A 16,033-nucleotide genomic window follows, 5' to 3' on the forward strand; every position below is an offset into this window, starting at 1 on the left:
CTCTCTTCCTCTCTCATGTTCCATGTTTCTGCCCCATACAGTGCTGTTGGCACAATCACTCCTTCATACAGTCTCCTCTTAGCATCCATTCCCAAATGTCTATTCCTCATTACACTTTTTAATCCACCAAGGCATTTACTCGCTTCTCTCAATCTACATTCTACCTCCACCTCCACTCCACCTTTTCCTGCCACATTTGCACCCAAGTATCTAAAACTATCCACTTCCTCCAGTCGCTCTCCCTTAATGCTCACTTCCAGTCTGCTGCCACTTTCACCCCTTGTACATCTCATCACCTTACTTTTACCCACATTTATCTTCAGCTTTCTTCTTTCACACACACTCCCAAACTCTGTCACCAACTTCCTCAATCCCTCCTCCGATCCTGCCACAAGCGCAGTGTCATCCACAAACAACAGCTGGCTCACCTCCCACTTTTCTCCATTTTCTTTAACCATCTCCAATCCCTGACCCACCACCCTTGGGTTTACCTCTCGCACCACCCCATCCATGTACAAGTTGAACAGCCAGGGAGACATAACGCATCCCTGACGAAGTCCCACCTTTACCTCGAACCACACACTCTCTCCATTTCTAATCCTGACAGATGCTCTACTACTCTCGTAAAAACGCTTGACAGCTAGAAGCTTTCCTCCTATCCCGTATATCCGCAAAACCTCCCACAGTGCCTTCCTGTCTACCCTGTCATAAGCCTTTTCCAGATCCATAAGGCAGACTACACACGGAGCGTCTGTGTGACGTGCATCATTTATGACGACCGTCGAAAAAGACGCTCGTTTTTAGATAACTATACTCGCAAACGTTGTCCTACACATGCAGCGTTAAAATGACGGTCGTCATTATGGCACCTGAGCGTTGCGCATCATCCTGCTAATTTCAATAACTATACTCGCAAACGTTGTCCTACACATGCAGCGTTAAAATGACTGTCGTCATTATGGTACCTGAGCGTTGCGCGTCAAATTAGCAGGATGACGTGCAACGCTAGGCGCCATAATGATGACCGACATTTTAACGCTGCGTGTGTAGGACAACATTTGCGAGTATAGTTATCTAAAAACAAGCGTCTTTTTCGATGGTCATCCTAAATGACGCACGTCATAAATGACGCACGTCATAAATGACGCACGTCACAAATGACGCACGTCACAAATGACGCACGTCACAAATGACGCACGTCACAAATGACGCACGTCACAAATGACGCACGTCACAAAGATGCTCCGAGTGTAGGCTCTCTGAAATTAGCAGGATGACGCGCAACGCTCAGGCGCCATAATGACAACCGTCATTTTAATGCTGCGTGTGTAGGACAACGTTTGCAAGTATAGTTATCTAAAAACAAGCGTCTTTTTCGACGGTCGTCATAAATGATGCACGTCACAAAGACGCTCCGTGTGTAGGCTGCCTAAAAGCCCAAAAAACATACTTCCCCTTTCCTATAGCTTCCTCATATATCTGTCTTACCACAAAAATCTGATCTACACAACCTCTACCCGTTCTAAATCCACACTGTTCCTCACCAATTACTCCCTCTGTTCCTCTCCTAATCCTCTCGATCAAGATCCTCCCAAAAGCCTTCCCAACTACACTTAACAAGCTAATCCCTCTGAAACTACTACACTCGCCTTTCCCTTGTAAAGTGGAACTATACAGGCACTCCTCCAGTCCTCCGGCACTCTACCCTCTCTCCAGCAAACATTAAATAACCTCACCAGCCAGTCCACCATCACTGTACCTCCTTTTTTTAGACATTCTGCATGACATCCATCCAGGTGCCTTACCAGCTTTCATCATCTTAACAACTGCCTTCACTTCATCCTTCCTTATTTCTCCTCCATTATCCTCACTCATCATGGTAATTTTCTTAGCACTTCCCACTGTGGGGGTGTTCTATTGTACGTTAAAAACAATGTTCATGCTTGTGTTTTAGAGAAAGTGAAACAGGATGCATATGACAGTTTGTGGGTTGAGTTAACCCAAACAAATGGACAAAAAATGAATATAGGTGTAATATATAGGCCAAAGACATTATCATTAGCAGACGACAAACTGTTATTTCAAGAACTGTCTAGTTTCTGCAACCGGGATTTATTGATAATGGGTGATTTCAATTTTACTGACATTGATTGGATGACCCTTGAACATGGCCATATAGGTAGTCGCTTGATTGATTTTCTTGGTGACAATTACTTAATTCAGCATGTAAAAGAGCCCACAAGATATGGAAACTTACTCGATTTATTGATCACTAGCCGCGAAAGCATGGCAACTGATGTAGAAGTCGGTGAATCTGTTGCAAATAGCGATCACAACTTAGTCAGATTCAAACTCCTAAACAATTTTAGAATAGATACTTGTGCTTCTAAAATACCCGATTTCAGTAAAGCTCAGTTCATAGAACTACGTCAGGAGCTTCAGCTTACAGATTGGGAGGAAAAATTAAATGAAAGGCCTGTAGATCAGATGTGGGAAATATTTCAAAATACGCTCACTAAGATGATTCAAACTTACATTCCTTTTAAGGATAGACGTCCCCCAAATCAGGCTCGCCCAATTGGCTCGACAAAGAAACTGAAAATAGTATTGCTAAAAAGAAACAGGCTTATAAGAAATATAAGTGCTCGGGTGCATCTAATGACTATGAAAATTATGTATCAATACAGAGAGATTTAAAAAAGACAATAAGAAAAAGAAAACGACAATACGAAATGAACATCGCTGAGAAATCCAAAGAGAATCCCAAAGAATTCTATAGTTACATTAGAGATAAAAAGGTTGTTAGGAATCACATTGGTCCACTATTATCTGCTGACGGTCAACTTGAATATTCAAATGAAGGAATGTGTAATCTCTTAAACAATTATTTTAGCTCGGTATTCGTAAACGAATCACCTCAAAGTGAATTCCAAACTGAAACCTGTGAAAAGTCTGGGGTAAACTTACTCACTACGGTAAATATAACAAAAGAAACAATTAAAAGGTGTATAGACAAACTCAAAGTTAATAAAACACCAGGGCCTGACGGTTGGCATCCAAGAATCTTAAAGGAAATGAAAAATGAGATTGTTGTTCCATTAGAAATTATTTTCAAGAAATCCATCATATCCGGAGATGTCCCAAGAGAATGGAAGCTAGCTAACGTTACTCCCATATTCAAAAAAGGTGACAAAAAGAAACCAAATAACTATAGGCCTATTAGTTTGACTTCGATCGTAGGAAAAATAATGGAAACTATCATCAGAGATGCTATCGAATATCATTTAGAAAGTAACCGTTTGATAAATGATAGCCAACATGGTTTCAGACGGAAACGTTCTTGCGTGACTAACTTACTCAAATTCTACAACACAGTTGTCTCGAATTATGACAAAAGAAACAATATAGATTTAATATATCTAGACTTTGCAAAAGCTTTTGATACCGTCCCACACGAAAGACTACTTACTAAATTAGCTTTGCATGGAATAAGTGGTAGCCTATTAGGTTGGACTAGTAATTGGTTGAAAGGTCGAAAACAGAGAGTTGTTTTAAATGGAAAAACTTCTGGATGGAAAAGTGTTGCAAGTGGAGTTCCTCAGGGTTCCGTTCTTGGGCCACTTCTATTCATAGTATATATAAATGATATAGACAATGGACTAAAATCTACTGTTTCCAAATTTGCTGATGATACAAAACTGTGCGGAGTGGCAAATGATCACTCAAACCAATTAGATATTCAAGAAGATTTAGATAAATTACAGCAATGGTCTGAAAAGTGGCTAATGAAATTTAACACAAGTAAATGCAAGGTAATGCACATAGGTAAAAATAACAGTAAGTACGATTACAAGTTATTTGGAAATTCGTTAACAAAAGTGGATAGTGAAAAAGATCTCGGCGTAATTATCAGTAACGACCTCAAATCATCCAAGCAGTGTATTTCAGCCTCTGAGAAAGCAAATAAGATTCTGGGATTGATTGCGCGATCTTTTGATTTCAAAAGTCCATCACTCATTAACAAGCTATATAAATCGTTAGTTCGTCCACATTTGGAATATGCTGTTTCCGTATGGTCACCGAATCTCATTAAAGACATTGACAGACTGGAAAAAGTACAACGACGAGCCACAAAACTGATTCCAAATATCAAAAATAAATCATACGAAAATCGATTTAAGCACATGAATCTGTTTTCCCTAAAGAAGCGTAGACTCAGAGGTGACTTGATACAGGTCTTTAAGATTTTAAAGGGAATTGACAACATCAAAAGTGACCAAATTTTCACATTGAATGAGAATCAGACAAGAAACAATGGTCTCAAACTGTCCGGAAATAGATTCGATTTGGAAGTAGGTAGAAACAACTTTGCCAACCGTGTAGTTAATGAATGGAATAAACTTCCTGCACAGGTAGTGCAATGTAGTTCAGTTCGAAGCTTTAAGAATCATTTAGATAAATACCTAAGTAAGATGCTGTAATTATTATAATTTATGTTATATTATTTGTTTTTGTTTTGTTATAATTTGTCTGTCTGATTTTCATTTATTATTAGTTATATGTCAATTTATTATCATTTACTATTTACCTGTTTGTTTGTTATTCAACTATACCAATGCATTTATTTATGTATTTTAATTGTTATTTACATTGTTATAGTTTTAATTTATTATTATTATTATTTTTTTTTTTTTTTTTTTTTTTTTTTTTTTTTTTTTTTTTTTTTTTTTTTTTTTTTTTTTTTTTTTTTTTTTTTTTTTTTTTTTTTTTTTTTTTTTTGCATCCGACCTAGATATGGATCAAAAGGTCTCCTGTCGGCATGCTTTGCCTTTGTAATCCTTTGTAAAACTATCTTTCCGTCCCTATCCTCCACATTTAGCAACTCCCTAAAATACTCTGCCCATCTTCCCCTTACTGCCTTCTCTTCCATTATCATCTCTCCATCTGCACCTTTTGCCTTTTCTTCTCTACTTGATTCGCCTCCTCTTCCTCTCTTAATTTCTTTCCAAAACATCTTTTTATTACTTTCAAAATTTTCTGTCATACTCTTACCCCATTTCACATCTGCTCACTCTCCTCTTTGCCTCCTTTACCTTTTGCTTTACTTCTCTTTTCTTTTCTTTGTATCTCTCATATGACTCCCTCGTCCTATTTTGTAACCAATCTGTGAAAACTCGCTTCTTCTCTTCTACAACCTTTTATTTTTACTTTTTCCAAACTTCATTATGCTACACTTCTTAATGTTGAAGTCCACCTCCCATTTCTGACTCCATATGAGAGGTACAAAGAAAAGATAAAGGAGGCAAAGAGGAGAGCAGATGTGAAATGGGGGAAGAGTATGACAGAAATTTTTGAAAGTATTAAAAAGATGTTTTGGGAAGAAATTAAGAGAGGAAGAGGCAAATCAAGTAGAGAAGAAAAGGTAAAAGGTGCAAATGGAAGAGAAGCCAGTAAGAGGAAGATGGGCAGAGTATTTTGGGGAGTTGCTAAGTGTGAAGGAGGATAGGGAGGGAAAGGTAGTTGCAGTGAAATGCACTAAGAAGATGACTGTTATGAGTGAGGAAAAAGGAGGAGAAATAAGGAAAGATGAAGTGAAAGCCGTTAATAAAATAATGAGAGCAGATAAGGCACCTGGGTTGGATAAGTGTCATGCAGAGGGCCCAAATAAGGGGGGCACAGTGAGGGTGGACTGGCTAGTGAGGCTGTTTAATGTTTGACTCAAAGAGGGGTGCTGGAGGACTGGAGGAGTGCATGTATAGTTCCACTTTACAAGGGAAAAGGGGACAAGTGTGAGTGTAGTAGTTTCAGAGGGTTCAGTTTGTTAAGTGTAGTTGAGAAGACTTATGGGAAGGTTTTGATAGAGAGGATTAGGAGAGGAACAGAGGGAGTAATTGGTGAGGAACAATGTGGTTTTTTGACATGTAAGTGTGTATGGATCAGATTTTTGTGTAAGGCAGATATGTGAGAAAGCTTTAGGAAAAGGTAAGTGTTTTTTTGAGCCTTTATGGATTTGGAAAAGGCTTATGACAGGGTAGACAGGAAGGCATTGTGGGAGTTATTGCAGATGTATGGGATAGGAGGAAAGCTGTTAAGAGCAGTTGAGTTTTTATGAGAGTATTCAAGCTAGTGTTAGAATTGGAAATGGAGAGAGTGAGTGGTTTGTGGTGGGGGTGGGACTTCACCTGGGATGTGTTATGTCACCTTGGCTGTTCAATTTATACATGGATGTGGTGGTGTGAGATGTAAACACAAAGTTAATGGGCCAGGGATTGGAGATGGTTAAAGAAAATGGAGGAAAGTGGGAGATAAGACAGTTCTTTGCTGATAACACTGCACTTGTAGCAGGATCAGAGGAGGAATTAAGGAAGTTAGTGACAGTTTGGGAAGGTGTGTGAAAGAAAAAGGTTGAAAATAAATGTGGGCAAAAGTAAGGAGATGAGATGTACAAGGGGAGAATGTGGCAGCAAATTGAAAATAAGTATTAAGGGAGAGACTGGAGGAAATGGATAGTTTTAGATACTTGGGTGAAAATGCGGCAGGAATGGTAGGAGTGGAGGTGGAGGTACAGGTAATCCTCGTTTTACGCGGGTTCACATTACGCGATTTCACATTAAAGCGGTGTCCAAAACTAGGGGGTATTCCTCACATTACACAAATTCCTCAGAGTAACGCGAAATCCGGAAAGTTAAAATACGCGGGCTGCGATTTAGTTCCGTAAGGCAGCCGCTAGGTGACGCTAGCTGATTCCAGCCTCCGCATCCCTCTCGCCACCAAGCTCATTGTTTACCAACGCTTCGTTGTGTCAGCATTTTTTTCATTGTCCAAGGGTAATTTTATTTTCATAAAAGTAAAATAAAAATGAATGTAGAAAAAAACTTGAAAGAAATTTATTCATCCTTGAATCGCAATAAGCTGCCGCTACAACAACAACAACAGCGTGCAGATCAGCAGAGGGACGCTACTTATCAAGGCGTAAAGGCCAATTAACCCGTGATCCCATATGTGGTGGTAAATCAACAACAACAAGGCAGGTCAGAGGTTATATGCTTAGCTCGTGGCTCAGCTGCAGGAAGGATTATGGTATTGGAAACACTTGTAACAGCAAAGTAGTGAGTTTAATTCCTCACATTACGCGAAATTCACATTACGCGCTGCCTTTTGGAACGCATCTAGCGCGTAAAGTGAGGACTACCTGTAGAATGTAGATTGAGAGAAGCAAGTAAATGGTTTGGATTAAAAAATATAATGAGAAATAGGCATTTGGGAATGGATGCTAAGAGGAGATTGTATTTACCTAGTTGTAATATACGGGAGGGGAGCTATGCTCGTGGTAACCCGTCTTTGTATCTCTCCGAATCAAGTTTTATCTTAAAATCTTGTATAGTGTTTGCACATACTGTTTTGTTATCTAATTTGTTCCATGTATTAATCGCTCTGTGTGGGAAGGAGTAATTATGAAGGAGTAATTATGCCAATAGCACTGTATGGGGCAAAAACATGGAACATAAGAGAGGAGGAGTTTGAATGTGTTTGAAATGTGCCTAAGAAGTGTGGTATGGGTTACTAGGCTGGATAGTGTGAGAAACGAGGTGAGGAGGAGAACATGGGTGGAAAGGGAGCTGGGAGATGGGGTTGATGAAAGCGTATTGGGATGGCTTGGACACATGGAAAGAATGAGTGAAGGAAGATTAGTGAAAGAGTTGTAGCAGAGGTAGGAGTGAACATGAGGGGGCAACCAAGGATGAGATGGATGGATGGGGTAAAGGGGGAATTGGGAAATAGGGGAATGTCTGTTGAGGAAGGAAGGGAGAGGATAGAAGAAAGGTGTGAATAGAGAATGGTTGTATATGTATAATGCTGTGATGCATGGAAGGGAGTGGGTGGGGGATGGGGTGAGGAAGTATGTGTGAATGATATTTTGATGCAGCCTGAAAGGATTTTTCCCCATCTATTTTTGTGTATGGGGAGATGGACAGGAGGGCTCACTGATTAGATGAATAGGCCTGGCTGTGGATGTGTTGTCTTGCTACAATGCTTCTGACCCAGTGCAGTGGGCGAGATGCAGGGATGATCTGTCATCCAGGAGGTGCCAAAATAAGAGGGAGGGAGGGGGTAAATGGGTGTGGAGTATGTGGGGATGGAATCCGTGGGAATGGAATTTATGCCTTTGTTTTTTGGTTACTACCCTTGTAAGGGGGAAATAGCCATTGGTATATGTATGTATGTACTCTTTCTCCATTTCACTTCTGCTCTCCTTTTTGCCTCCTTTATTTTACATTTTACTTTTTTTTTTTCATTTTCTTTGTACCTCTCATAGGTTTCTTTTGTCCTATTTTATAACCAATCAGTGAATGCTTGTTTCTTCTCTTCTGCAACATTCTTTGCCTCATCATCCCACCACTCACTACCTTTCCTATTTCCCCACAGCCTTCTTGTTCCACACACCATCTTTGCACACCTTGTGACTCCCTCTTTGAAACATCCCCATTCATCCTCCACTCCTATTTCTACTCTAACATCACTCCTTACCACTCCTCTCAGCTTTATATACTTTCTTCATAGAATTGGTAAAGGACATATTCAAGGGAGCAGCATAAATGAGGGATTGTTATATTCATAATATTTGCAGATTATATTCTTGTACTGTGTTGAAAACAAACCTTTGGTCCTCAGAATGCTGCTGTTCGTGCTGCAGCTGTATCAGTTCTAGCCAAATTTGGGGCTCAATGTGAATCATTGTTGTCCAATGTGCTGGTGCTTCTGAAACGTTGTATGATGGATACAGAGGATGAGGTGAGGGACCGGGCAACATACTTCCATGCTATCCTGACTACCAAGGATATTGCACTCTATAATCACTACATCCTCAACCCACCCCAGGTAAGTTCATTTCACATGTGTGGACAAGTTAAAAGTGAAATTTATTTGTTGGAATTTTTGAAAATTAATGCAGATTTTTTATATATACTCATGTATTTTTTTAGATTTGAAAAGATTTGGTTCCTATAATCTTTCGGACAGTAGATTCATGTATGAAGATTTTTACTATTGGGATCTCTGTCCAGACTGCACATAGAAAGTATAGGAAATCTTTGAGTAATGTGTATCCTTGACATGTCTTTTACACCAGGAAAGCTCCTGGACACCCCCCTCCCTCCCCCCTACATTTACCTGAAGGATAAGGGAGAACCATGGACACAAATGGGTTGATGTCATCTTGTTTATGCCTTTGGTGCATTTCAGAGATATTGTAACATCAGAGAGTTTAGTTTCAGGCATTTGTGGGAACTCTTTGCACATGTGGATTGATATGAGTGCCTTGTTATAGGAGTCCTGAAACATGCAGAAAACTTAGATCCACTGGATGGACCTGTAGATCTCTTGGTTAAAATAGCACCAGCTAGAGTGAATGCTAGTCTAATGGGGTGGAGGAAAGGTGGTTTTGTTTCTAGGAGATAAAAGTTTCTACTTTTCGGAGCAGGGTCACCACTGCAATCACCACCAGTTGCTGCTGCACTATAGGCAGGATTACTAACTTTTTAGTAGGTAGTGGGATATCTTAAACACAAACACAAACACAAACACAAACACAAACACAAACAAACAAACAAACAAGAACCTACCAACTATAGACCAGTCTCTCTAACAAGTACAATAGCAAACATTTGTGAAAGAATTATCAAAAGTAGAGGGATAAAATACTTGGAAAAAAACAACGTACTAAATCCGAGGCAATTTGGATTCAGACAAGGACGATCATGCGTCACCAATTTAAGGTTTCTATTCAAGGCTAATAGATATAATACAAGAAAGAGATGGATGGGCTGATTGTGCATTTCTAGACCTAAAAAAAGCTTTTGACAAAGTACCACATAAGAAGTTGCTTAAGAAATTAGAATCTAAAGGAGGAATACAAGGTAAATTGCTAAATTGGATGGAAGACTTTTTGCAAGAAAGAAAAATGAGAGTAGTGATAAGAGACCAGCACTCAAAATGGTTGGAATATGCAGCAACGATATGGTCACCAAGTACAATAAAATGTATAAAAAACTTGAAAGAATACAAAGAGCAATTACAAAATTGGCACCAACACTCTCAAAACTATCATATGAAGAGAGACTACAAAAACTTGAACTACAGACACTAGAGCAAAGAAGAGAGAGAGGAGATTTGATAGCTATTTACAGAATCATGAAAGGCATAGAAATTACTGATAGAGAGAATCTGATAAAATGGGATGACAGAAATACAAGAGGACACGGAAAGAAAATAAAAAAAGACAGCTATAGAAGAGATTTGAAAAAGAACAGCTTTCCTCACAGAGTAATAGACAGTTGGAACAAGTTAGGTGAGAAAGTGGTGTGTGCAAAAACAATACATGAATTTAAAAATAGTTTAGATAAAATGAGATATGAAGACGGGACCCCATGAGCATAGCTCCCCTTCCCGTAAAATACAACTAGGTACAACTAGGTAAACACACACACACACACACACACACACACACACACACACACACACACACACACACACACACACACGGTCAGATGATTCCGTAATTATGTTGAAAAGTAGATTACAGTACAGGCTTTCAAGTAAAAATAAAATTGTTATGAAAAGTCTACTTGTTTCATTTCTATTTCAAAACGGTACTTAAAAAACACGCCTTGTACAAAAGGACATGGAAAGAAAATCAAGAAAGACAATTATAGAAGAGACCTGAAAAAGAACATATTTCCCCACAGGATAAAGACGTTTGGAACAGGTTAGATGAGAATGTGGTGTGTGCAAAAACGATACACTAATTTAAAAATAGTCTAGATAAAATGAGATGTGGAGACGGGACACCATGAGCATAGCTCCCCTTCCTGTAAAATACAACTAGGTAAATACACACACACACACACACACACACACACACACACACACACACAAAAGCAAATGGCAAACATACATCAAACTAAGAAACGAATATGTAAAAATACGCAGAGATGAAAAGAGAAATGACGAAAAAAAGATAATAGACAAATGTAAAGAAGAACCCAAACTATTTTACAAATATGTAAATGGAAAACTGAAAAACAAACATACATACATACATATACCAAGGCTTTTTCCCCCTTCCAAGGGAGGTAGCCAAAAAGGGAAAGGCATAAAAACACTCCCACCCATTTCATCCCTAAATACACTCCACACCCCTCCCACCCTTCCTCTCATCTGAGCACCTCCTGGATGACAGGTCATCCCTGCACCCTGCCCACCGCCCTGGGTCAGAAGCAGTGTCGCAAGACACAGTACATCCACAGCGAGGCCGCTTCATTAAATCGGCGACCCCCCCTCTCCGTCCCCCTTTGCATATAAGGCGAGGACGGGGAGAAATCCCTTCGGGCTGCGTCAAAATTTACTCACACATACTACCCCACCCCCCACTTCCCCGCCCATTCCTCCTCATGCAGTCACAACATCATCCATATACAACCATTCTCCACTCACCTCTGTCTTCTGTCCTCTCCCTTCCTTCCTCAACAGACATTCCCCTCTTCCCCAAAGCCCCCTTCACCCCATCCATCCACCTCATCCTAGGACGTCCCCTCATGTTCACTCCCTCCACATCTGCCTTCCATACCTCTTTTACTAGTCTTTCTTCACTCATTCTTTCCATGTGTCCAAACCATCCTAATATTCTTTCATCAACCCTATCTCCCAAATCCTTTTTCACCCCTGTTCTCCTCCTCACCTCCTCATTTCTCACTCTATCTAGCCTAGTAACCCCCACCATACTTCTCAGACACCTCATCTCAAACACATTCAAACTCCTTCTCTCTTCTTCTCTTATGTTCCACGTTTCTGCCCCATACAGTGCTGTTGGCACAATCACTCCTTCATACAGTCTCCTCTTCGCATCCATTCCCAAATGTCTATTCCTCATTACACTCTTTAAACCACCAAGGCATTTACTCGCTTCTCTCAATCTACATTCTACCTCCACCTTCACTCCACCTTTTCCTGCTACACTTGCACCCAAGTATCTAAAACTATCCACTTCCTCCAGTCGCTCTCCCTTAATGTTCACTTCCAGTCTACTGCCACTTTCACCCCTTGTACATCTCATCACCTTACTTTTACCCACATTTATCTTTAGCTTTCTTCTATCACATACTCTCCCAAACTCTGCCACCAGCTTCCTCAATCCCTCCTCTGACCCTGCCACAAGCGCAGTGTCGTCCGCAAACAACAGCTGGCTCACCTCCCACTTTTCTCCATTTTCTTTAACCATCTCCAATCCCTGACTCACTACCCTAGCATTCACCTCTCGCACCACCCCATCCATGTATAAGTTGAACAGCCAGGGCGACATAACGCATCCTTGACGAAGTCCCACCTTTACTTCAAACCACTCACTCTCTCCATTTCTAATCCTAACACATGCTCTACTACTCTCATAAAAACTCTTGACAGCTCCCAAAAGCTTTCCTCCTATCCCATAAATCTGCATAACCTCCCACAGTGCCTTTCTGTCTACCCTATCATAAGCCTTTTCCAGATCCATGAAAGCCCAAAAAACATCCTTCCCCTTTCCTATAGTTTTCTCACATATCTGTCTTACCACAAAGATCTGATCTACACAACCTCTACCCGTCCTAAATCCACACTGTTCCTCACCAATTACTCCCTCTGTTCCTCTCCTAATCCTCTCAATTAAGATCCTCCTATAAGCCTTCCCTACTACACTCAACAGGCTAATCCCTCTGAAATTACTACATTCACACTTGTCCCCTTTTCCCTTGTAAAGAGGAACTATACAGAAAATAGAAAAACTGCGCCAAGATAAAAAAGAATTTACAGAAGAACTGGAAATGGCTGAAATAATGAACAACCACTTCAGATCAGTATTCACAATAGAAAACTCGCCTAACAGTGAAGTTAGAGAGAGAGAATTATCCCCAGCAATGAAAGAAATAAACGTAACACAAAAAGAAATCAGTGATCAAATTAAAACCCTGGATGTCAGAAAATCACATGGCCCAGACGGAATAGCAAACTGGATACTGAAAGAATGCATGGAAGAATTAACTGACAAAATATATGATATAATTAAATCATCAATTGAAGAAGGAAAAGTACCATTGGACTGGAAAAAAGCAAACATTGTACCAATTTATAAGGGAGGTGATAAGGAAGATCCATCTAACTACAGTCTGGTCTCACTAACAAGCACAATAGCAAAAATTTGTGAAAGAGTGATCAAAAACAGATGGGTTAAGTACCTGGAAGAAAAATCTATACTGAACCCAAATCAATTTGGATTTAGACAAGGGAGATCCTGTACAACAAATCTGATTTGCTTTTACTCAAGATTAGTAGACATAATAGAAGAAAGAGATGGATGGGCAGACTGTGCTTTTCTGGACCTGTAAAAGGCATTCGATAAGGTACCTCATAGGAAACTAATAAATAAGATAGAGTCAAAAGGTGGCATCAGAGGAAAATTATTGGAATGGATGAAAGACTTTCTGATTTGGGAGGAAAATGAGTTGTAATTAAAGAAAAATTCTCCAACTGGGAAGAAGTAAAAAGCGGGGTCCCGATCATGTTCGCTGTATACGTTAATGACATGAATGAAGGCGTGGAGTGCTATATAATTTTTTTTTGCAGATGATGCAAAATTACTTAAGAAGGTAAAAACGGAAGAGGACTGCAACTCATTGCAACAAGATCTGGACACAATATGGAATTGGACTCAAAAATGGGAAGTAAAATTCAATATTAAGAAATGCAGCATAATGGAATTTGGAAAGAGTAAAAATAGAATATCAAAAGATTACAGAATTGGGGAAGAAAAAATAAATATAACAAACTATGAAAAAGATCTTGGAGTGATGATTGGAAAGGACATGAAACCAGATAAGCATATAAACAAGATGTTCGGAGAAACCTACAACTTATTGAGAGCAATCAAAGTGGCATTTACCTATATGGACGAAGAAATGATAAGGAAAATACTTACTACACTAATAAGACCAAAACTGGAGTACGCAGCATCACTTTGGACACCCAGTACCAAAAAGAATATTAAGAAACTAGAAAGATTACAAAGAGCGACAACAAAACTAGCACCGACACTCGCCGAACTAACATATGAGCAAAGACTATCCAAATTGAACCTACCAACTCTGGAACAAAGAAGAGAAAGAGGAGATTTGCTAACTATCTACAGAATAATGAAAGGAATGGAAGTTTTAGACAGGAACGACCTATTAATGTGGGACAACGGTAAAACAAGAGGACACGGAAAAAAATTGAAAAAGGATAGTTATAGAAAAAACTTGAAAAGGAACAGTTTCCCACACAGAGCGATAAATACATGGAACAAATTAGACAACAAAACAGTATGTGCTAACACTATACAAGATTTTAAGATAAAACTTGATGCGGATAGATACAAAGACGGTTCACCACGAGCATAGCTCCCCTCCCGTATATTACAACTAGGTAAATACACACACACACACACACACACACACACACACACACACACACACACACACACACACACACACCTGTACAGTATGTGCAAACACTATACAAGATTTTAAGATAAAACTTGATGCGGAGAGATACAAAGATGGGTCACCACGAGCATAGCTCCCCACCCGTATATTACAACTAGGTAAATACATATACACCAAGGGTTTCTTGCTACTTATAAGGGAAGTAGCCAGTCAAGGCATGCACCTGCTCCTAGCCATATCACTTCCTTCCACCATTTTTCACCTTTTATCTTGCTCTATGTGGATGAAGGGTTATTCGAATCTCCTGCCCATTGCTCAGGTAACCCCCCCCCCCCGGGGGGGGGGGGGCGTTACTTTGAAGTAGTGGGGCGGGCTTGCATGTAGCAAGGATGGGCGGAGCTGTGCCAGCCAGGTGCAACCATACTGGAGAGGTCAGCCCTAAGCTGCCAGACAGAATCTGAGCCAGTGGATTTTATTGATGACACTGGCTTGTTTTTGACTATGGACTGGAATGCTCAAAGGATTTGCTGCCCTCACCCTATAACAGTTGTTGTGGGATGAGGTTCTTGGGGCAGTGAATAGATAGGGGATCCCCCACCCTTTACCTTAGTGAATTCCCCTATCCCTATCCTTCATATTTGCTACCCTGCTCTCTTTTTCTCACCATCTTTCTCTAATACTTACTAAGGAAGGTTCTGGTATCTTGGTGCCTCCCAAGCTACATGTCTGAACCCAGTCAAGTGGGGATGTATACCGCGAGGTCACTACTCCCTGCGAGAGCCAAAAGCTCACTGACTGGGGTATGCATGTTTGCAAGGTAGGTACTAGGCTGCCGAATTCCTTTCTCTCTATCCAGTGCACATGCAATGTGACTACGCTGGCCCCATTCTTAATGGGACATAACTAAAGAGGACAAATTTCCGGGTTGACAAAGTCTAACTCACCTTCGAGGTCCTGCATGTGTAAATAGTCGTTTTTGGAAATTCCCAACTCTGCAGAGACTTTTCTTTTATTGCTTGAGGCATCAGGCAACTGCAGTATCTTCTATGTATTCCTCTCTCTTGATATATGGTGTGTTTATCAAAATCTTCTTGAACATCTAATTGATTTAAGTGATCACCCATCATTCCGCACAGTTTTGTATCATCAGCAAATTTGGTAATAATAGATTTTAGTCCATGGTCAATATCATTTATACATACCATGAATAGAAGTGGCCCAAGAATGGAACCCTGAGGAACTCCACTCGTAACATTTTTCCATCCAGAAGTTTTTCCATTTAAAACAACTCTGATCATTCAACCAATTTCTAGTCCAACTTAATAGGCTACCACTTACTCCGTGTGAAGCTAAATTAATAGCGTTTCGTGGGGGACGGTATCAAAAGCTTTTGCAAAGTCTAGATATATTAAATCTATATTGTTTCTTTTGTCATAATTTGAGTTAACTGTGTTGTAGAATTCGAGTAAGTCACGCAAGAACATTTCCATCTGAATCCATGCTGGCTATCATCAAACAGT

The 16,033-nt window shown here is 40.0% G+C and overlaps 1 protein-coding gene across 9 annotated transcripts in view; it reads left to right on the forward strand.

Annotated features, from left to right (window-relative positions):
* gammaCOP (coat protein (coatomer) gamma) overlaps positions 1-16,033 on the forward strand; it is a 132,126-nt gene that overhangs the window by 95,276 nt on the left and 20,817 nt on the right. For all 9 annotated transcript variants that reach the window (XM_076206834.1, XM_076206835.1, XM_076206826.1 and 6 more), the window contains one exon: positions 8,674-8,880. In XM_076206834.1, the coding sequence (XP_076062949.1) occupies positions 8,674-8,880 (207 nt within the window). The remainder of the gene's footprint in view (positions 1-8,673; positions 8,881-16,033) is intronic.

Source organism: Oratosquilla oratoria, chromosome 23 (genome assembly GCF_046742065.1).
Source record: "Oratosquilla oratoria isolate Oo_2021 chromosome 23, ASM4674206v1, whole genome shotgun sequence".
Lineage (NCBI taxonomy): Eukaryota > Metazoa > Arthropoda > Malacostraca > Stomatopoda > Squillidae > Oratosquilla > Oratosquilla oratoria.